Genomic DNA, 22,265 nt, shown 5'->3' with positions numbered 1-22,265 from the left:
TTGAACCGGAAGGTGTTCAAGCGTCATGTATCTCACAGGGATCAGAGCGGTATTTATATCTATGAATAGCGCGCTATTGTGTTGATAAAAACAAAAATTTTTGCAAGTATCAACCTGCTATTACTGTTCATAAATTGTAAATAACAATAACAATAGGTACCATAGCGTTTTCATATTTTTTTGGTAGTTTGCTGAATATGGTCAATTATAGTTAGTATTTGTACACGTATGAGAAATGCCATACACATCGAGAACTGTTATATTAGTTAATCAGGAAAGCAAATGAATTGCTTTATCTAAGTCTGCATGTCTCGTTTGATATAGCTATTGCGCTATTTATTGAGTCCATTTTAAAATTAGGCGCGTCGAGATCTGCACCTTAGAAGAAGGATCAAAGCATTCAAAGTTCAGCTAAAACCTGCAATTTGCGGGCTTCGTCACTATTTATATATTTTATGAAATCAGATGCCTTTTTTACGGTACGGACGCATTTCAGGTGATTGAGTTCGTTGAAAAGACAAAAGTGGATGAAACAGTTATAGAACTGGTGATAGGTCTACGGGGAAATGCCTGCATGTGTCGTGCAGTTCAGCATCTAGAAAAAAGTTAGCAATCCTTATTTATATTTTATCTGTAGACCATCCGTGTAGATCTGACCATTCTACCGAACTATTAGGAGTAGCTCTGTTTGCTGTGCTAGCGGACAGGCATACTTCCGATTCCGTATTTCATCGTTCATCTAACTAATAAATGGATACCTCCGATGACAATTTTTGTATGTTTTTGTAATTTATATAAAACGCTACCTGATCACTTTTTCTGCTAAGGCAACACTAAAGATTAAGCAACACAATAGTACATTTGTCTTCTAAGGTGCATTTAGAAATTCAAATAAGTAAAATGAGTATCCCAGAAAGTAATTTGTCAAAATTTCAATAAAAATAAACTATCTATAAGTAGCCTTTCTACTTCGTATTAGTTTTTTGGAGGAGCAATTTAGTGATACAGATGTCTAAGCAGTATATAGTGGGATTTGTAATTACATAAACAATGCCATCGTTGTTCAACCAGGGGGTGATCTGCTTGAGAAGTTTGTCGGGAGGGCGAGGGGGAGTTGGATAACAGCCATGGAAGTTACTATTATTGATTTATTTCCAAGTATCTAGGTTGCACCATCTACGTCACTGATCATCTATTCTGTGGTATGTGTAGTGTACATAAGCCACTTGGCAATTTGCAGTTGGCCTTTTCTTGCACCTTTTTCCGGGGTGTATTGATCTACTTTCATGAGTGGGGCGCACTCTTTCGGAAAGCGTGAGCGTCCGATAAATCAAATAGGTTTTAATCATTTGCATTACTTCAGATACGTTTCATTCGTTACTTTTTGTCATCAGAATCGTTTTGCTACGAGGCAGATCGTCTCGTAGAGGGACTCGCGGTCACGTAACCTATAAACTAACTGGCTCCTTGTTGCCATTAAGCGCTTTCGGTCAGGTGTTAGCTTGGCTATTGGTGCATCCGCCGGTTTGGCCTTGGCAATCACCCGTCGTGGTCATCACTGCCTCATCGTATCCCTGCCTGAGTGATGTCGCGTCTCTGTGCAGTAAGACCAACAAGATATCAAATAGGCCCACAGGCCAACATCGCGCATTGTTCCTATCTACAAGCTGTAAGCTAATACAGGGTTGTAGTGTCACAGGTTGGCCATAGGCAACCGATTATCGTAATGCTGTTTTCCATTCATCTTCGTTCTCTCCTCCTTTGACTCCTGTTCGTTGTCATCATCATGTTGTGTTGTGAGGAACGGGCATGTATTTCTGTTCTCTTCGTTAATGTCGTTTCGGTAGTTGTCCTTACCAAGCGCCGTTCCGTATTTTTTTGCTGATCCCCAGCCACTTTCCTTGGCGAGGCTTGGTGCCGTCTCTAAGAGTTTTTTTTCTATGACTACGGCTCTAAACGCACAGCGCAAAGAGAGAAAGCAGGCGAAGATACGTAAGGGGTTATGGGGAGGTGGTATCTCGTCACTGCAAACGTCACATCATGGCTTTGTCTCGTACGGGGGCATCTGGACAATAATATCTAGTCACACAACACGAACTGCTGGAAGTGTTTTCATTACTTAAAGCTCGTAACCAAGATCGATGGAAAGGGGGCATTTACAGTATCTATGGGGCTAAGGCAAGACATCAATAAGCGTTGTTGGCTATTTTCAAAAGCGTCGAACTGAGCTAGAGTGGGAAAGAGGCACTACCGTTGACGGCCAACAGAACAAGCAATATAATTGCATGTTACAGCGAAAATTGTGAGAGAACCATTTCAGCTCCAATAGAGAGGTATGGTTAGAAAGGAATAATATATATAATAGTATTGTTACCCTTCCACCAGGGAGCCAGATCGCCTGTTGCCCTCGGAAAGGGCACAAATAAACACCAGAACAAGCAAGGAATCTTGGCCTGAGCGTACACAACATACGCAAATAGAAAGTGGTGGGTGGCCCGTAGTAAAGTGAGGGAATTTGAGGGAGAGCCATGTAAGGCAGGCGAAAAGAACTTACCTCCTCACAGGTAGTACTATACCAGTAGTGATACCATATTAGTAATACGTTAAGACCTCGACTCTGTAGCTAACACAAAATTCGCACGGATGTATTTTCATACATTTACAAATTTGTAGATAAACCAAAAAAAATTACTGGAATTACGCAAGGGGGGTATTTTTTTTTAAATTCTGCTCTGCCTCTTAACACATCGTGAAGTAGACTCTCTTCGCAAAGGACTTTTGCCACCACGAGCCACAAAGTGTCTAAGAAGGTTAGCAGATACGATCTACCGCTTTCCCTAGATACAAACCGTACAAATGTATGCTTTACCGGCAATACGTGCAGAAAACACTCGATTTCGTCAGATATCTATAGATAGCTAATAATCAGGTCGAACGAAAGAAATTGGAGACACTCTACCTACAAGCCTAGACATCAAGCAGCAAGAAGTTACTGGAAGTCCTACCCTTTCCCAATCTCTGGGCAAGTGCTGGGGCAAACGACACCAGCTGCATTGGGAAGACAGCGTTTAAAAATCGACCACACCTCGGGGCATCAGTTTGGAAAGATTGAGGCAATTCAACTTGACTGTCGAAGTGGGTGAAACTGTACGGCACTTGCCTTTGCCTCTGTTGGTGGCACTTAAAGGATTCGCCCCAATAAGAACAAACTAAGTGTTACTATTAATTATCTGCACTGTGCACTGATTCATAGGTTACTAAATGCGACGCGTGCGTGTATCGATAAATTACCACTCAACTAATGATTGTTGAAAGGAACACTTTGACGCCGTTGCTTTCGATAGAGCTATACTAAGAGGATAACCGAAATAGACGAGGTTAGAAGGATCAAAATTCGTACGCAACGACAGAACCTGCGCGGCACAACATGAGGACCATCCTTGCCGTGAGTTTATTTTTTTTTCTTTATTTCACCTATCGATTTATTTTGATTTGATTTCACAGAAGCTTTTTGTTAAGGCTAGAAAAAAACATTTGGGCCTTTAGAGTTGCGATTATTAATACGTTGAACTTAGACTGCCAATTTAAGTAAAAAAAAAAAGGAGTAGAAAAAAGTATAATTTTTTTCAAGTCGTCAGCGTGTTCTCTCGTTTTATCGTATTCGTATACCTTCACTACTTAAAGATTACCCTTTGGCTTTAAACAAAAGTCGTCTGGACCACCTTTGAATTTTAAGTACTCCTTATAGTCGACATTCGGACCGGCGAGAGTAGATAAAACACTGTTTGTTAGACGAAGAAAAAGTCGACTGAGTCTCAAACTTTCATTTGTGTAGCCTCTTCACAGAGCCTACGAGCTAAAAGTTTTTTTTCGCTGACTCAGTTACCTAGGTGTCCGCCTATTGACAATTGTGCCTTAACTTTAATTAATTTCGATGTTTCACTAGCAGAGAGAGATCGCAAATTTGAAGTTGAAACTACCAATAATACTTATTAAAGTTTCTAGAATAAATGTTTCATATATAGGTAGGATCTAACCTAAGCCGAGTAAGAACATGTTTCATATCAGGACGATCATTAGGTTCTATTACTAGCAACGCATGCATTTCTAATATTGTGACAGAATCCACGAGTCTTGGTGCCTATTCTAGAATATCAAACCGTACGTCCCCTTCCATACAGAAGCATCTCTCACTTCTATATTTCGCGACTTGATAATTACTTAAGTGGACCATTGCAAATAACAACACCATCCAGTTAAACGAATCGGTTGGCAGTCGTAATAAGAATGATTTCGAAAAATTTTGAATATGAAATATCATGATATAGATATATGGTCAGGCAATAGAAGTCTCGCGCTCCGAGTCACACATTACCCTTAAGATTCGAAATGTCTCGGTGATATACAGTTCGGGCTGGATTTTTATCCAAACCAAAGGAAAGAGCTGGAGCTTAGAGCAATATCGATCCCTTAGAGAAAAACAGACGTTTTTACAATCGAGCAATACAAGATGAAATAACAGTCTACACTCTAAATTAGACTTTTCACTTTAAGTTCGTGAATGGAAAAAATCATTTTCTAACGAAATATTGCAGCGTGCGAAGCATAATAATTATTCTTATTATCGCATTATCTTATTATTATATTATTATAAAAAATATGCAAACTTTTTTTTTTATTTTTATAGCATATCGTTATTTGGGCATTTAAAAGGTTCTTCTAAGAACAGTTATGGTTTCTGTAATTAGCAGGCACCCTATATCTTCAACGTTCCAACGTAGACTGGACAATAACTGTACATTTTCACTTAAACCTTACGCTCATGCTACAAATACGAGACAGAAAGTTTTCTGCGTTGTTTCCAACTTCTGATTAGTGAACTAATTTCGAATTTGTTTCTTCGACCCCATCTGAACTTTGTTCAGATGGGGTCGAAGAATAAATAGAAAACATTTAAGCCTCCCTTCAGAAACACTTTTATCTTATTTATAACTTGATAATCATAATATCTAGTTGTTCGGCGCCCTTGGGCCAATGGATCTTTTTCTGCTATTACATCTTCTCGGCACTTACTAAATATTTATTGAATATTTAATCGACTAACTTATAGTGAGTGAAATCGAAACGAAGACAAAGCGTGGCTTCTATGTACGCTTAAACTTCCATAATTGATCGATACTTAAAACCGTAATACTAGTAATGTCGAACGTGTAGTAATATCTCGAAATGGTGAGGTTTATTAGAAGTTGCTGTAATCCTATTATAATAAGAAGTTTGAAGTTAGTTCCTCCTAGTACAAGTTCGGCCAACAACTGAGAACTTCGCACCGAGATGTTGCTTCGAACTCACAACCGATCACCTGTCAAACCGATCAAATATATAAATTAAAAAAATAAATGTAACTTGTTTAGTGTTACTACAAACTTTTAGGAGTACACAGCTTTTGCTGCCTTTAAAAAATTTCTGACCAAGAGCTAACGGTTCAAGATATATCTGATAATTAAGGTTTACCTCGCTAAAAGACAATATATATGCTAATTACGTTACAAAAAAAAGTAGTCTATAATAGAAACATGTCAGTCGAAGGCAATTACCTCATATTGTTTTAAATATTCTTACTAAAAGTAAAATGCTATGATTTCCCGTCCTTTCGAGAGGGTATATGTCAATGCAATTCTCCGTCCAAACATGGCAATTTTATAATAGTTTCACGCGCTAGTAAAACGTTTTCATTTTTGCCAATTTTATTTAGAATTTATTTTAGAATTACCAAATTTAATTAAAGTTGTACGTAAATAGTTACTGGAACATTGCATTATTCGAGCCCAAGGTTCCCACTCAATGAAAACTTTTATATATAAATCTATATAGGCCATGACAAACATCATCGTCGTTTGACATTCTCATTTTTTGTATTCGAGATTCAATTGTACTCTCTCTGAAATCTGAGGCCGTATCTGATCACTTGGCCGTTTAGCAGGCGAGTTGTAATGAGCTATGAAAAACGAGAAAAATCAGGACCTCGACAGGAACTACAGTCGCGGAAACAGTTCTTCGTATACACGTTGTATTCGGGGAGCGTTCGGCTATTAAACAAATTTAGGGAATGAAATTTAAACTTCAACTTTGCGGTAAACTTTCTCTAATGGTAAAAAAAACGAAAAGTTGATCGCTATCTCAAAGTGCACGACTATTGGCACTTAGGTATAGTATGTGTATTTTTTCATTTCGATCGAAATATTGTTGTAAAGTAGTCGGACGAGTGAATACTGCATGACTGGAGTGAGAGTAAAAATGGAGACCTAGAGATGATTGCTTTTGTTTGCTTTCACGTTAGTGAACGATAAACTTATTATGATAGTTGCAAACGGTCGCATAAATGGATGGATGCATGGATAAACTGGCGGGGCATCATCTTAGGGCAAATGTTACACAACTGATGGTCTAATGCAAATGTTATCCGCTAGAGATTCACGAGTCCTTTAATTTGTCGATTAGGGCTAAAGTGTGCTATCAGCAATTTGGAAAGAAAGATAGAAAAACTTCGCGTTAAGCATCGAAGATTGACGAAGAGAGGTAAACCACGCGACAACGGCCAGGCTCACAGCGCAAAAATTGCACTGATAAAGATGGCGTGGAAGGCTCTCTGTTTTCCCCATATACTCAGTACATAGGTTAATTTATGATAGATAAGATTTTTTTTTAATTTTAACAACTTATCAATGGGAAAGTCATTCAGATTTCGACATGCTGACATTGTCTTTCGAGACCCCCACATTTATACAGCGGAGGAGTGAGTAAATAAGTTATTATCCAATTGGCTGGCAGTCACAATAATGGTTTAGACATAAATATATATCTACATAGATATAATGGCTTAAAAATAAGAGATTCGAGGGGAAAAGAAGTTCGAAAAGACTTATGACTTCTTATGCGACGTTTCATACTGAATGACGCTCATCCATTCTAGCATTGTAAGTGGCGTTAAGAAGCGAAGGTAAACGCCATTATATCGAAAAAAACAACAAAGTTTTTTTGTTCACAACGACAAAATTTGAGGGAGGAAAATCGCACAAAAGAATGCGACAGTAAGTTCTTCATTCAACTTGTTAAAATGTAACAACTAAGTTAGTCAACATCTTTGAGCCACACGAGATGTTTGGTTCCAACAGCTGTTCGGGGCACGTATTGCCCCGAACAGCTGTTGGAAGGACAAAAGTGCAATTAAAAAAAAGAACTAATTTGACGAGATACTAAATACAATACGTTATTTTCTAGCCGTCTTGCTATGGTAGATTTGCTTCATTTAGGCTACTTTCGATGGATTTTAGCGGGTATCCTGGCATCTTGGAAGACCTTTTCCTCTTGGAAGTGAGAAAAAATGTTAATTGTTGTAACATCACGAGTCCATAAAGCAATAAATACTAAGTCGGACCGCGTACAGGGTGTACGTATATATATTTTCAGTAGTCGTAGGGTCCATTTCTGCTTAAACGAAAGTACTATACTAAACCGGTCTTTTAACATACGAACATATTAAAATCAATAAGAATACCTTGAAAGGCCAACTGCCTCAGGTCTCTCACCCAATACTCTGATTAGCTCTCGTGTAAAAGTTGCAATTGGGTACCGTAAGCCAAATGTCTACGTTGCCAATTGAACATTAATTTTCTCCAGTCTAGCTGAAATAGTTCACTGTTTTAATAAATAAATGATACTTGGGACAATGCATGGTTAGTTAGCATCGGTTCCAGTAGCCATACCCTTTTCTTTGTTTTGTCACAGCTAGAATGGTATTGTTCTTATGTTGGGGTTGGGGTTTGGGCCAGCTGCTCGTAGGGTTTCAGCCATTGGAAGACGAACGAAAATCTATCTTACAAAAACGAATAAAGTCGAATACGTTTAGTCCAGCTCTATTCGTACGGATGCGGTTCGCTAGGCGGTTAGTTTCTTTTTCTCATTTGCGTACTAAAACTTTAATCATACAGGTCGTTACTGTTGTTATATTGCAATGTTCCATAGCGGAACATAATGGCAAATGTTTTGCTCAGTAAACGGCTGGCTTTACATCTAATTTAATCCTATGCCATTTAGACATACAACTTCTCGTCATTGATATTGTAGCTTGTTACTTCTTCTTCGAAAGCTTCAGATATTTTCTATGATACGAACGTCTTCGTTATCCAGTAAGAATTAATCTGAATGAAGAAAAAGCCAGCTTATAATAATAACGACAACAAACCTATGATGATATTCTGCCGGCAGGCATATCATGCAATATTTAATAATGACATAATACATTACAATCATCAGTATAATGTATATGAGTAATTATTTTTCTATTCTAATTCTGATGCTGCTCGAGGGATGACCACGTACGCACGAGCTTCACTCACCAGTTGCTGATCACGATCTGAGATCGGTTTACTACGCAAGTATTTTTCTAGAGTCGGCTAACGGAAAAACGTTTACATTTGCGATTACATCGTTTCTCCTACCCTGCTTATAGTCTTACTAAGACCCTTGAGTGGCGATGGCATGACACTGAAGCCATCGATGTCTTTTCGTTGTACACTTCTGGGCACGATATGTGAGAGCGGTAGCTTATCATACCGCACGATCACGTTTAAGCAGCAGCAGCAGCCGTGTCCCTGATGCGTCAAAAAGATCCACACTAATTCTATGAGGGATTCAACTTTTTTTTAACTGTGCCTATTGGGTAACGGAGTTCTGACGAAATTTCATGTTCCCAAGAGCAATTTTTAGCGGAGCTAATAGTAACCACAGAAATGAACGTTTTTGTTTCCTTCGTTTCATATAATTGACCTGAGTTCGATACATAGTTCTACGATATTTCAGCTACCTATAATTGGCTCTGTAAATGTAAACGGGCAAACGGACTAGCGACCTATATATATAACCACCTGTGATTTTCTAGAATACCTGGAAATGGCCACAAAACTGTCTGGGTCACGCCTGTCCGGTAGATCACACATAAATTCATCGCTGAACTCGTTTCTTTCTGCTGGGTTAGATCTACTGCAGGTACAACAATTGCCTGTATTTACAGCGGAACTTTCAGTGTACAAGGTTGCCATGACAATGGTCAAATATCAAGCGCACCTTTGTTAGCCTGTTTGGTCCTATCGACAATTTCTCAAAAGGACAACATCAAATGACATTCTTGAGTACCAAAATTTGTGAGTTCGATAGGCAATACAGGTCACAAATGCACCTTTCAACTTATCTCGTGGCAGTAGCATTGTAGGCAGCTTTCGCTTCCGATCGTTTACCATTTCAGCTACTGCTTTCGATGGAATTCATTATTGGAATCAACGTAGATAGAATAAGTCTACCAGCTCACAGCACACGAAATAGTAGGAGAAAACGACAAGTAACTCTGCTTCTAAGCGGCACTCTTGTGCCGATGCTCGTATGTCAGTCAAGGGACTTTTTCATTTAGCACCTATGCACCGATACAATTTCGAGCGTCATAGTTGTCATAGAATCATGGCCTATATCGCGCAACCATAAATTTTACATATATGTGCACACATTCGTACGGAGGCAAGAGAAAAGTCACTTAAACGTTGAAGTTTTCATTTTGTATCTGTTTCAGTAGTAAAGGAGTAGTGTCTGCTAAAAATAAGAGTAAAAAGAACGTGAGTAATACTCTTCAGTTGTCAGGTGACTTTTGCCCCGATATATATATAATGAAGGGCCGTTTGCCCATCGGTGATAGTGGACATGCCACTCCAAAGACACTGCTCGAGCCTGAAACTTCCCCTCTTTCCTTACTTATACGGCTATATATAGTACGTTATTACATACTAACACGGGTTGATATACTCGCGTTGTGGGTAACGTTTTTCTGTTGTATTTTTCTGAAGAAAAATGTTTAACGGTAGCGACCAACTCCTGCTACCGGTGGGCGTGCACGGTCGCCAGGTGAAAGTAGACAATGAGCAAGCAGACCTGCCACTCTTGCTGGGTCACCCAATAGATCGACATATTACATTTATATTTACAGAACGATACTATGCTACATAAAAGCATCAGACATACAACAAACGAGACAGAATTCAGCAGCCATCAGATTTGAAAATTAGCCTGTGTGCCTTCAAAAGACCAAAGGAGCTGGCAAGCGATCGGATGGACGGACGGCGGGCCGTTATGGATAGAGGTCGGAGCAGACGACCGCACAACAGTGGACATAACAAAGAAAAAAGTTGCGGGTGGAGGGCAAGATGGGGCCGTCATGATTATCACGAACAATATAATCATCATCTTCTTATCGGCAGCAGTAGAAGCAGCAGCAGCAGCAGCAGCATCAGCACCCTGGTGCAAACCAAAGCGACTTGAAAAGATTCGAAAATCGGTTGTCGCACTAACTGCTATTGTTGCAACTTCTGTTACTACCCAAAACCGTAATAATAGTGTGATTATATAGTAATTGTAGCTACTGCTACTTTTAGAAAACGCAAATTTTGAACAGATTTACAGAAATGAAGCGTGTACAGGAAAAGGTGGCTACTTGTTTGTTTGGCCAGGTTTAGGTAGACGTAGTGCTTGTAGAACGGAAAGCTATAGCTAACGTCAGTGTCTGCTGGATGAGGTCATCTCCTGCTGACTTTGTAAATGTTAGTAGTAGATGCTGCGGGACTTTAGCAAGGCCTCCTTCTACGATGAGGGATGACGATAAAAAACGGTGCAACTAACTTAATTAGTTCCGTAGCTGCAATGTAACAGGTAAAACGAGCGTTATGAAAAAGATGCGCTGAGTCTTGCTTTGGCTTACTCCTCTGACAGGGCAGTTGATACTGACGAAAGTTGGGTTCAATAGAATACAATTGCTTTGTTCCTTATAGTTTTGCTTGTGCTTTAAACCTAGCGAGTATTAGATTCCATATGAGCAAATCAATCAGGCGCGACCAAGGTGCCAAGGATCAAGAACGGTTTGAAGACGCTCAGTGAACATAGCTAACATGACTTTTTGTAACGGGGTAAGAGGCTCTACCCAGCCATTCGAGTCAATGTGTAGCTGAGCGAACAAAATCGGAGTCGATTTGTTAAGTAGAAAAACATTGTCTTCGACAGTTACTCAGCGAACCGCTTAATATATCTGCAGGTATAAATAGCTACTATTTTAATGTAGGCATAAAACTACATGGTAAATGGAAGGAGTCTTTTAGGCTTCCTCAGCATCGCTTTCAAAATATCGGGCTGAATTTAATCATTACGTTGAAGTTAGGCAATTAACCCGTATACCCGAAAGGGAGATTATATTATTTACTGTAGTCATATAAAGATCAGTTGGTTTGTAGATTGCGTCAGAACGCTCACGAACCGCCTCGGTGGGAAGTATTCAAGGTTTTGAGACAAAAAACACTTTATATATAAAGCACACTTTATCGTAATAACGCTTCGTGCTATTTAACCAGTGCTTTAGCCTTATACCATCCAGTTTTAACGAACCGCAGCGTAAATAGGAGCGATGCCTACTTGACTGCGTAAGGTTAGGCCGCCTCAGGGTCAACCTCAGCCACTCTTCTGTTATCACAGAAATTCGCTTCTATCTATAGCTTTAATCGGCTTATTATGAAAACCATTGCGACCCATAGACAGTAAATATAGTCGTTGGTGTGCAGAAAGACATTCAATATAATTACATTATATAATCTAATGTTACGCGCTCACGTGCAACAATAAACTATTGAAGTGCCTTCACCCGACGCCAAGACCGGCTTCGTGCGAACTTCTTTCGAGCGTTCTCACGATAATTCACAAACAAATACAGCAAAATCATTAGCACATCATTGACGTTTTGGCTTACCGTAACAAAGCATGCATTGTCATAGCCGATTACCATATCCAATACATATTCAACATCGGCTTCGGAAAAAGATGAATAGATCGAATCGATTGGTTCAGAGTACGGACGGTACTAGTTGCCGTCGCTATCGCCGCTGTGTTACACAGGAGATGCATGTTTGGGCGACGACATGCTTGAAAGAAAGCCATCTCTCGTGACGAGATACAAGAGCAGCATTAAGCCCTAAGCTTAGACAGAGGATAACGATCTAATTCTATCCGGGACCCCCCCCCCCGACGTCCATGGATAGCTAATGACAAGCGATAAATCAACAGATTTCGATTGAATAATGGCTCGCTCTTTGGATCATGAATGGAGGACGATTCTCCTCGTTGTTGGGATTTTCTGACGCTAAGAACAGCACAACATATAGCACTGCATACAGCAGCAAAAAAAAGTGGTCGTCTTAATATCTACATCCTTGACCGGTTCAACACGTAATTGTAAGTTCTGTGGTAGGCTGGCCCAACTGATGAAGTTGTAGTTGCGCCGGGTAAAGTTCAGAATACTACGAGAGTGGTCCCTCAAAGCCAGTAGGAAGGCCTACTAAAACCAGAGTGTTCTCCGCTTACATCTTCGAATTACTGCCATATAATTGTTGTATGTATGCCGAGTAGAACTTATGAAGGTACGTCATGCATGTGGAAGAAATCGTGTGTGGGTTTTGCTGGTCGGATCCACGCCACATCCACTGTACAGTTTTAGAAAACATGTCGATACCATGGTTCTTACCCAACTTTAAGATTCTAATACTACTTCGTCTATACATATGAGTAGATAACGGTGGTTCAACAGATTACAGTTGAATGAAATTTTGCCCAGCTTATTAGAAATAATAAAACAGCTGGTGTTATCAAAGGAAACCTGTATTATGCAAGCGTAACTCTTATCGCACTTCATCAACTTCATTGACCTATTGAGAACACTGATGGTTATTATTATCAGTATTGAGTAATCGTCATTTATTGAAGATTCCGTAGAGGAATACTGGGCTAGGAATATATAAATGGACTTTCTATGGCAGCTTCATGGTGTGGGCTGGGTGGCTATCTAATTAAAATTTAGTGCAGTAGTAGTACTAAATTAATGCCGTCTGGCGTTAGTTCACGGTGTAGCACAAGGCCACCGAGTGAATCGGGAGATCAAACAGCATTTTCAATAATGGAACAGTTAATGAATACATTTTCAGTCAGGTTACTGAGTTTAGCTTCCCGAAATTTTCTGAAATGATATAACAATCGCACCTTCACCTGATGCGCCGTAAGTGCTTTTCTATGTACTAGCGAACTGCTTAGCTGTCAAATAAAAGCGGAGCCATGTTGAGAAGTAACATAACAAGTTTTAGCACAAGGTTTCTAATGGTAGGCGTGTTTTTTTTAACATTTGTCCTAGGTGTTGTCCTGTTTCGCGATATGGACGAGTCCTAGTGAAGTGTGTGGCCTGTCCCAGGCAACTAGCAACGTACACAGATCGCAAGACGTAAGTCTAAGCTTTGAGGCAAAATGTCAAGGATACTGTAAGCGCTTTAATCTATAGTACATTCAAAGCTATTTAAAAGCTTAGATTGCTTCAGCTATAACGCATAGTAAATTCCATGCCTTTGAGTGAATATATTTTAGTATTTCATACGCTTTGCGGCTATCTGACGCGGGCCTGCAATGCTAAGGCCAGCCCGCGCGCAAAACTGAGAAAATGCAATTCATATTTCATAAACAATTAAGTCAACTGCATAAACGCAAACAAACCACCATCACTGCGAAGAACCGCGATGATTTCCAATAGAAAATGTTTACATCTATGACAAATATATATATCATATGTTATATAATATATTACATATGCTTTGTGAGACATATTGCAGGTTATGATCAAATATTATCTAGATTCGCGCTATCTGGGACGTGGATATCTTGATCCGCTAATTTAGCTGATTACAGGGTTTCACTGGATATCATAAGGACGTTGTTTGCGACTGTTGTCAAGCTCCTTTGCTAATCGTCAAGGCTATTTCTAATTAGTATAATTACCAGTGGAACTATTAATACAGGTCGCTATTACGTGACAGCAGCATCATTTGAGCAGATTACCTGTGAAGGGTGCCAAATTCCGATCCAGAAAGAAAACGTGCGAGTCTGTACAAATAAAAAAAGAAACAGGATTATTTTATTTACACCAGATCAAGCTTAGGGAGTAATGTAGAACTAGAAATCTCCTATTATCTTATATAAGGCGCATTGCTGCCATGCCACGTTAGTCCATCAAGAGAAGATTGTGATGTGAGCGACGATCAGAAGTTCATCAGCCGTTATTGTCGCCAATTGGTGTTAGAACACTAGTGAACTATGAATCTATCAGGAACAAGCTAATATGCTCGTGGATCTCGAAGAGACACTTCACAGCTTCCGTGAAAGTCTGTAGTGGGTTTCACAGACGACGATGACTTGACGCATATTGTAAATGGGATTAACAGAGAACAAATAGAAATAGATTCAACAGGTGACCAAAGTGAACGGCCATGCCTAGAATGACATCTTATGCTGACGACTAGAACCTTCATGGTCAGTATCTCCATCAAGCTTCTCTCGTCGAAGAATAAAAAGGTGTCTTTATCAGGTAATCTTATCGTCAGCGCAGTCAGATATCAGGGGTTTTAGTTTGGCCTTTGTATTTACATAACGACTACGATCATGCCGTTTTGTCGTTTACGCTTAGCAGACTAGCCCTATATAACAGCCCTCACAGTATAATCTAAGTGTTAGAAGCTTCTGCACGGGACGCTTTGTTTTCGCTCAGACGTTGGCGTGAAAGACTGGTCAATCACCGAACGAAGCCACAGCGCCTAGTTACCGCGACAGTGACCTGTAATGTGCATTCAGGACCATTTTGCCTTCATGGGAGACCGCTCACCTCAACGGTTAGTGATGACTAGCCCCCTTCCCCTTTCCCCGCTACGCCGTCTGCTGCCCGCGAAGAACCCAGTGGAAGGGGTACACTGTTCATTGTCTGTTCGGCTTCTGAATACGGCAACTACGATGCACACAGTTTGACGGCAGCCGCAATAGACCCTGTCTCACGAAAGCAACTGCATCAGAAAGAGAATGTGTAAAATGTTAAATTCGAACTTGTGAAGGTAAATCTCGATTGCTCCCAGCAACGTAATTAGCGATATTGACGGAGACACGGGATGGCTGTTGAAGCAGATCACTGACACTGCGCCAAAGAGACACTGCCGATGTGAGTCGTGGGCAACAAAAGGATCGTTGGCCATTTATTGCTTGTCGCCAAAGTCTCAATGGCGTGGGCGGATCAAAAAGACAAAACGCTCCTTAACAACAAAATATCGAATAGAAAAGACAACAAAATTATAGTGGGTGACGGACGAAATCAACAACAACAGTAATAATGCTAGAATTGGGGTGAGGGGGACTACGTCCTATGGTAACGCAGCAGAGAGAAAGGTAGAGACTGTGGTGGTGCGCATGGTAACAATTGTTTCTATCTAACCTCTGTTCTTTAGCGAGAAAGCAAATGCTATCACTGGCTAGTGCCACTTCGCTGAGTATCACTGAAGTGAGTGATGAAAAGTTGAGAGACATCGATGGGGTCGATGATGACAGAGCGCAGCATCGAGTCAAAGTGATCGCTTTAGATGACTGAGTGCTTGGCCGTTTGGTAATCGATCCCGCTTTTACGTAGCATTCTATTAAGCTATATATATATATAAGCCTGCGAGTGTGTACGTGTGCTTTTCTATGTATCAATCCTGTGCGCCCTTGAGACGTTTAGAGAGGTGTGCGCAACACAGCCGAACGCATAGGTCTGGTTACGCCATTAAAGCATTCCCGAACAGTTTCATTGGCTTAATAGCCACAAATATGTCTGCGCTAACTCCTGACAGTCTAACCTTCGACGTCGATTATCTGGGGTGTGGCCTAACGCAAGATCTATGTAAGCTATTACGGGCACCCTCTGATTCTTTATTACGGTGCTCGATGCTCATTAAAGGCAAATACTTTCATGAACCAATACGGTTCGAAGATGTGCACAAGTTAACAAATGTATCACTTAGAACAAATTAAAGTCTGCGAAGCCTTGCATTTTGACATGGATAATAAAAAGTAATGGGCTACATAAAATGAGGAGCACAATACTCTGCCCACTGATTAAACGTCAGCTTCGACATAGACGTCCTTATAGTCGCAGACCAATGATCGCATCAGCTGTGACAATTCGATACGACAGCGCTACTGTCTGAGGTCAGATGTTTCAATGTTAAAAGCCTGAGCGATTTTTTTCGTTGATGGATGATTATGGAGAGAGGCTCAATTAAAGTTTTCATCTCTAGCAACGATCCTATGACGACACAAGATCAAGAATCACCTCAGCAAAAAAAAGCCCACAGAGAGGCTATTTACGAAAACTACAATGTCGCAATACTGACTGTTCGACCAAAGTATTGAAATGCGCTCGAATTTCGGTAGTTGTCTCATTGCCATTTCGGTTGTGACACATTCAGTACTAATAAACCTTTGCGAATGAGTGAGTAATACTCAGTGATGCTGATTTTTGTACGAACTTCTCCTTAGCGATTGTCTTACCGCTCTTGTAACTCTGTCTACTGAACAGCCCGCGTACGCGCGAATCGCTTGTTTTTACAACTATACCTATTACTACAAGGAAAAACACTCGAATAGTTGCTCGAGTTAACAATACGGGAAGCTGCCCAGGAAGGATACTTCCAATTAAGGGCATCATGTCGACATGGGAACGTTGTTTATGTAGGTCTAGCTTGCACTGCGTTATCGCCTAGGTATCGGAGGTGAATCCGTGTCTAGATTGAGGGATTTCTGTCCTATAGCATTGTCACATGGATAGCCAGCCAGCGATCGAAGTCTGTCACCCACTCGTTCATGCCATTTATCAGTTCTAAGCTAGGTCCTCTGAGTAGAAAAACCGAATTTTCGATCCCAACACACGTTTTAGTCAGCCCGTTATTAAAAACCATCCGTAAAGGTCGCAAAAACTAGGACATCAGAGAAAATCCTTAACAAAGTCAGTTAAAATTTTACATTTGACAACGAAGTTTGAATTACCGCGCCAACAGAATATATACGACCATCCGGATTAGCGTTGACGCATGCCTTATTGTTTCGAGGCTTTTATAGTATTTACATTCATAATTGAATAAAGTGATCTGTCACTGCTTGAATAAATTATTGTCGCGCAAGGTCATTGCCGTTACGGAGCCATGAAGGCAATGAAAGTATAACACCCCACCGTTTTTGGTTGCTGGTGCTACAACGTCATGACACGTGCACTTCGGTAAAACGTTACGAACAGAGAAATAACGTTGCTCGATTAATGCTACATCAATGAACGAATATTGTCTCAAATGATCGGTTAAAAATCTATTTTAGCACTATGGCCACTAATAAATCTGAGTGCCTGCTGACGTCTTACTCTTCGTACATATCGCGTACTCATTGAAGTGCCAACCTAATTATGCTTCGTTAGCAAATGTATTTAGTGATGAATGAAGCCAATTCATGATTCACAATGCTAAACAAAAAATCGGCGGATGCGGGTAAACCTCCTCCTCTGTAAAGGTCAAGGTTCATAGAGAAACGAATTTAACAAATTTCAATTACGCAAGTTTCGCACCTACACCGCCTTCCCTATTATCGAATCGTTCCCTTTGTTCGGCAAAAAACATTTACTTTGGAGAGAAAACGAGCAAGTAATAGGCTTTAAATAAAATAAATAAATAAATAAAACCTTTCGATTTTGTTCCGGCCCAAAGTTATGCGATACTAAACTATCAATAGATAATCAAATATCCTACTATCCGTAGACAGTATTAGTTCACTAGTGCTTTGAATGGTCCCCGTTCTGGGTTATTTGACCGGTCTTTTAACTGCAGATGAATGAGTAGGTAGACACCACGCACCAAGCGCTGATTTCGCTGAGAATGCCAAGTTAAAACTTTTCTTACTCAGAGTGAGAGAAAATGCGACAACCTTTTATCGGCAAGACAGAAGAGTTGACTATTTATTGCCATATATTATAATTATTTTCACATAGCTATTTGGTACTGAGGCAAAAACGAGAATATCTGAAATAGTCTTATAGTTTGATTCGGTTGAAAAGTGTTGCAAAGCGCTTTTGGGGGGTACTAGAAAAAACAGCACGTACAGATGATGCTGTTAAGACGCTGAGTTCGCATTGATCGTTAGCCTACTGCAGATAAGAAAGTGACTCAACAACTTGGAAAAACATATTATAGTAGATCAAAATAATTAAATGTATGAGTGGACGCATGCCTGCCTGCGGCTGAGTCGGTGCAGGGCAACATGGCCGTTCCTGCCAGCCAACAGCAAAGTTAGGCGCGTCTGTTTCATTGCAGTGGTAACCGTGTGGTGGCTGGTGATATGGTCACATAGTAACATGCCTGGGCGGCGGACCAGCTCGTGGGGCGGACACGTAAACATTTGTAACGGGTAACCCGTGCTTAGCTCGATTTGAAGATGGGTGCAGAAGAGGCGTAAAAGGGTTTGAAAGTTGGACGAGCGTTTTTCTCTAGAAAAAACAGTCTCCTGAAGAGATTGAAGCGTAGTCTTACTTTCCTTATTGAAACAGCTTGCTATAGCGTGATTTGTCACAAGTTAGTTGAAATAATTAAAGTGAAGTTATTATCTCATATTTACTGCTACGTTTGTTTGAAACAGAACTAACCTTTAGCAACTGTTATGTTCTAATTTCAGGATCATGGCAACTACAAATTCGGCTATAATATTGAAGACGGCTGGGGTTCTTCAAACGGCCGTTGGGAGGTCATCTAAAGCACCACCGAAATTCTTAATTATACTGCTTATATTTCTGTTACTAAGAATATTGTTGTCATATTAAAAGTACTGTCACTATTAAGATAGTTGAAAAAGTAACGTAAAAATGTGTTAGAGATTATTTAGCTACGTTGCTGCTAACGGCTTGTCTGAACGGCGTCCATTCGATGCTTATCAGGCTCGCAACAGCTCGGCATTGGAGGGGTGAAAGTTTAGACCCTTCGATTCAGAGTTGAGACATTTTACGTAGTTTCAGTAAAACTTTTTAGATTTCTGTTTAATATTGTTAGTTGGCGAACCAACTTGAGTAAAATAGCTGTACATATACACTACAATGAAAACTATTCGTATCGAAACGGCAGGTTGGAGACGCGTTGGGAAATAAACGTGGAGGCTACACGATCACTGATGCTGATGGCAGAAGACGTTACGTCGAATATATCGCCGATGAAAATGGTATGAAAAACAGTTATATAAGAAACACCGTTCCGCTGTGTATCTGAATCGCCCAGATTATCAAGTGGTATTAGTATTTCACGTAACTGGGTTATTTCACTATCAGCCAAAACGAAAAGTGTATTTAAATAACAAAAAAAAAATAGTGCTATTGACATGATGGTTTTGCCTTAGTTTTTTTTACCCAGTTTATATTTTATGATATATCATACCGAATGGTCGTATGGTCCTGAGTAACTCGTTCGTTTTGTGGAATAAAAACTAATAGTTTAACTAAATGAAATAATGAACGAAGTGGACTATAAACGGTACGTTTTGTGTAGGTGAAACAGGCGTTGCATACCCCTTTGCTCAGTCCAGGAAGTAATGAGTTATGGCAATGAAATCAAGCGTTCTCGTCAAGCAGCCAGACTGTATACTTTCAATTACCGTGCTGACGGTACGCAAGTCTCTTGAAGAACTGAAGGGAGCAGGGTGCATTTATGAATTGATTTTCGGCGAGTATCTCCTGAAAACAGATGACCCTGATATCCACTGGAAGTACCATCATCTTGCGTCCAAATCTACAAGACATTGCCACTGAGCTTGATTTCTTTTTAGAGCGCCGCAATCCTTTTGCTTGGTCGCTTTTCGGTCAGCGATAGGGATCGAACGATGCCTCGTTTATGATAACCGCGTACTCCTGGCAAGCTTTTCGGTGATTGAAATTTAGCAAGATACGCGTAGAATATACCGAAATCATTTCCACCCGATCTGGAATTGATTTATGGAAAACTATATTGTATTAATATTTCGCATATTCAGTATTTCGATTATAATACGCTACATGTAAAATGTTAGTTTCAACCTAGTTTACCTCCATATTCTATTTTCGTGAGAATCTTCCGCGATTGTGGCAATATGTTCTTGCTTTCTAGGTCTCAACATCTAGTCAATTCCTTGTCAATCTTCCGCACTTGGTCTCTGTCCTTCAACCATTTGCACCATTCAAGTACTATGCTTTTGCTTAAGGCCTCTTTGCTTAGTGTCTTCACGAATCTTTAATGAATATCCAAGGAAGTGTAGCCTTTAAAAAACTCGGCCATCGAGCGTTGATTTTCGACACTGAAGAATGTTTCTTTTAGAATTTATTTCACCTGTAGTAAAATTGAGCTTGTTTCATTAACGTGTTTCTAGAAAACTTAAGTATTTGCCAGCCAAATGTTGTACCCTAGGGCGCACGCCGTTTCGCTCGCCGGCTTCGTTTGGAACAGCCTAGTATGCATAGGCATGTCGGAGCGTTTGTATCTGTGGTTTATTGACATGTTGTTTTCTAGGGTTCTGTCTATATGAAAACCGGTCCCTGTGGCGAAATTTTTTGCATATACTAGATTTGTTGTTCTCGACGGCCATGTTTAGTTAAGATAACTACCATTCTCCTCGACTGCAAAACACGAACTACTGGAGCTTATCTAGATGACCTAATAGATAATCAACGTTCAGCAGTTAATTTCTCTATCGAATATTTAGGTGTATAAAAAAAGTAACTCTTTGAGGCATTCTGATGAACCTAAACACTATTAAGGATCTTCAGGTTTATTTTGTAAAAACTCTTCCTCGGTTATTTCGGAAGCTACACGAAATGTCAATTTCGGACAGAAAATATGTGCTTTCCTTTATTTTGGTAGAAATTCGTTCAGAGCAGAACGATTGGATAATAACTGACCTATGCTAAAATTCCGGAAGCAATTCGTTGTGATGAGTTTTGAGGGAAGAATTGACTTTGTCCTAGTGTTCAAATCGCGCGCCTGTCACGACAAACAACCCATCGATTTTTTCTGCAAATTCGAATGCCGCCTATTGTATGTACTATAGACGGTGTAAATAAGTGTTAAAAAACTATACGTATTTGTGGCAATCGAAAGTGTACGAAGCAAAAAAACATGTTTTTTAATCGAATGATTGCTTCTTTATTCATGTTTCGTAAAAGGATTCCGCGTGGTCGTGAATACGAATGAGCCCGGTACCGCAGTGTCGAAAAGTGGCAGTGTCATAACTAAACCGGTCGAAACAGCTGATAAGCACATTGATGATAGCATTTTACAGGTACAAATTAGTACAACATAGAACGATTACAATTATGGGTGAACGGCGATTAGGGATATATACGTCACTGATTTGCATAACTATCAGTTGATATTGAATCCTATCTACTGATAGAAGCCGTAGCATGTAGCCGTAGCCGTATACATTAATTTAATAACATAGATAATAGCGACTAAATATTCCTGTTTCTTTTTTTTCCAGTACAACAGTAAACGTAATTGTATTTACCAGCGAGGTAGAAATTTACAAGTCCGCGAAACAGAGCAAGAAGAAATATTGGTGGCGGGCTTCAAGGTTTCTGTTTCAAACCTATCATGTTCCACGGAAAAAAAGCTGTCGCTCTAGTCTATTAAATAAGAAAAATAAAAAATAAAGCTATGAGAATTAAGTTAAATTTTTTGCAGTCTCTTAACCGTGGAAATTCTGAACGCCTCGACTCGGAACCACTTAAAGCTGTTGTGTTGGATTCGCCTGCTGTGGCACACGAGCACAGCTTCGGCATTGGATCGTATTTGCCACAGAATCACGAATCTGATCGTCATCACATCGAACCTGCGCCCCTTGGGTCTCACCCAGCCGATGACAATAGGCCGCCGCATGGCGCGGCAGAGCTCAAGCGTCAGCACCTTGAACACCATCACCACGACGGTACATAACACTTTTTCCGAGGACTATAGAGCAATTTTTTTTATTTAACATTTAAGGACGGCGAAAACAATATCGATATATATGTATATATATATATATATATATGCTAATTAAATTGGCTCCAATGAAATTACGTCGTGAAGGCCATGCGCCGTCTAGATGATGTACACTTCTAAAACGAAATCACATTAATGGTTTAGCTTTCGATGTTATTCGAAAGCCTCCGGAGTCTAATGAACAGTACTTAGCTACGGTATCCAAGTTGTTCGGAATCCGGATATGAAAACGCGATGTTAACGTAATAGTCGACTTGGTATTTACATTCATGACAATACGTTCTGTTTACACAAAAATTACATTAT

General features: G+C 40.0%; 1 protein-coding gene and 1 long non-coding RNA gene across 5 annotated transcripts in view; one reads left to right on the top strand and one right to left on the bottom strand.

The window, feature by feature from the left end:
* Positions 1 to 3,106: 3,106 nt before the first annotated feature.
* Positions 3,107 to 22,265, top strand: part of LOC111259517 (uncharacterized) — a 23,683-nt gene continuing 4,524 nt past the window's right edge. For all 4 annotated transcript variants that reach the window (XM_086967933.1, XM_022831589.2, XM_022831587.2 and 1 more), the window contains exons 1-6: positions 3,107 to 3,445; positions 13,265 to 13,351; positions 18,634 to 18,702; positions 19,077 to 19,170; positions 21,140 to 21,255; positions 21,660 to 21,903. In XM_086967933.1, coding sequence (XP_086824059.1) covers positions 3,428 to 3,445; positions 13,265 to 13,351; positions 18,634 to 18,702; positions 19,077 to 19,170; positions 21,140 to 21,255; positions 21,660 to 21,903 — 628 coding nt within the window. In that variant the 5' untranslated portion in view covers positions 3,107 to 3,427. The remainder of the gene's footprint in view (positions 3,446 to 13,264; positions 13,352 to 18,633; positions 18,703 to 19,076; positions 19,171 to 21,139; positions 21,256 to 21,659; positions 21,904 to 22,265) is intronic.
* LOC111259520 (uncharacterized) lies at positions 5,033 to 20,127 on the bottom strand. The gene is made up of 3 exons (XR_002679681.2): positions 20,027 to 20,127; positions 19,514 to 19,923; positions 5,033 to 5,359 (listed from the first exon to the last, which is right to left on the bottom strand). It is a non-coding gene; the product is annotated as an uncharacterized LOC111259520 (long non-coding RNA).

The sequence above is a fragment of the Varroa jacobsoni genome, unplaced genomic scaffold (genome assembly GCF_002532875.2).
Source record: "Varroa jacobsoni isolate VJ856 unplaced genomic scaffold, vjacob_1.0 scaffold_341, whole genome shotgun sequence".
Lineage (NCBI taxonomy): Eukaryota > Metazoa > Arthropoda > Arachnida > Mesostigmata > Varroidae > Varroa > Varroa jacobsoni.
Note: the sequence above shows the minus strand (reverse complement) of the source record. Positions and strands in the feature narration are given on the sequence as shown.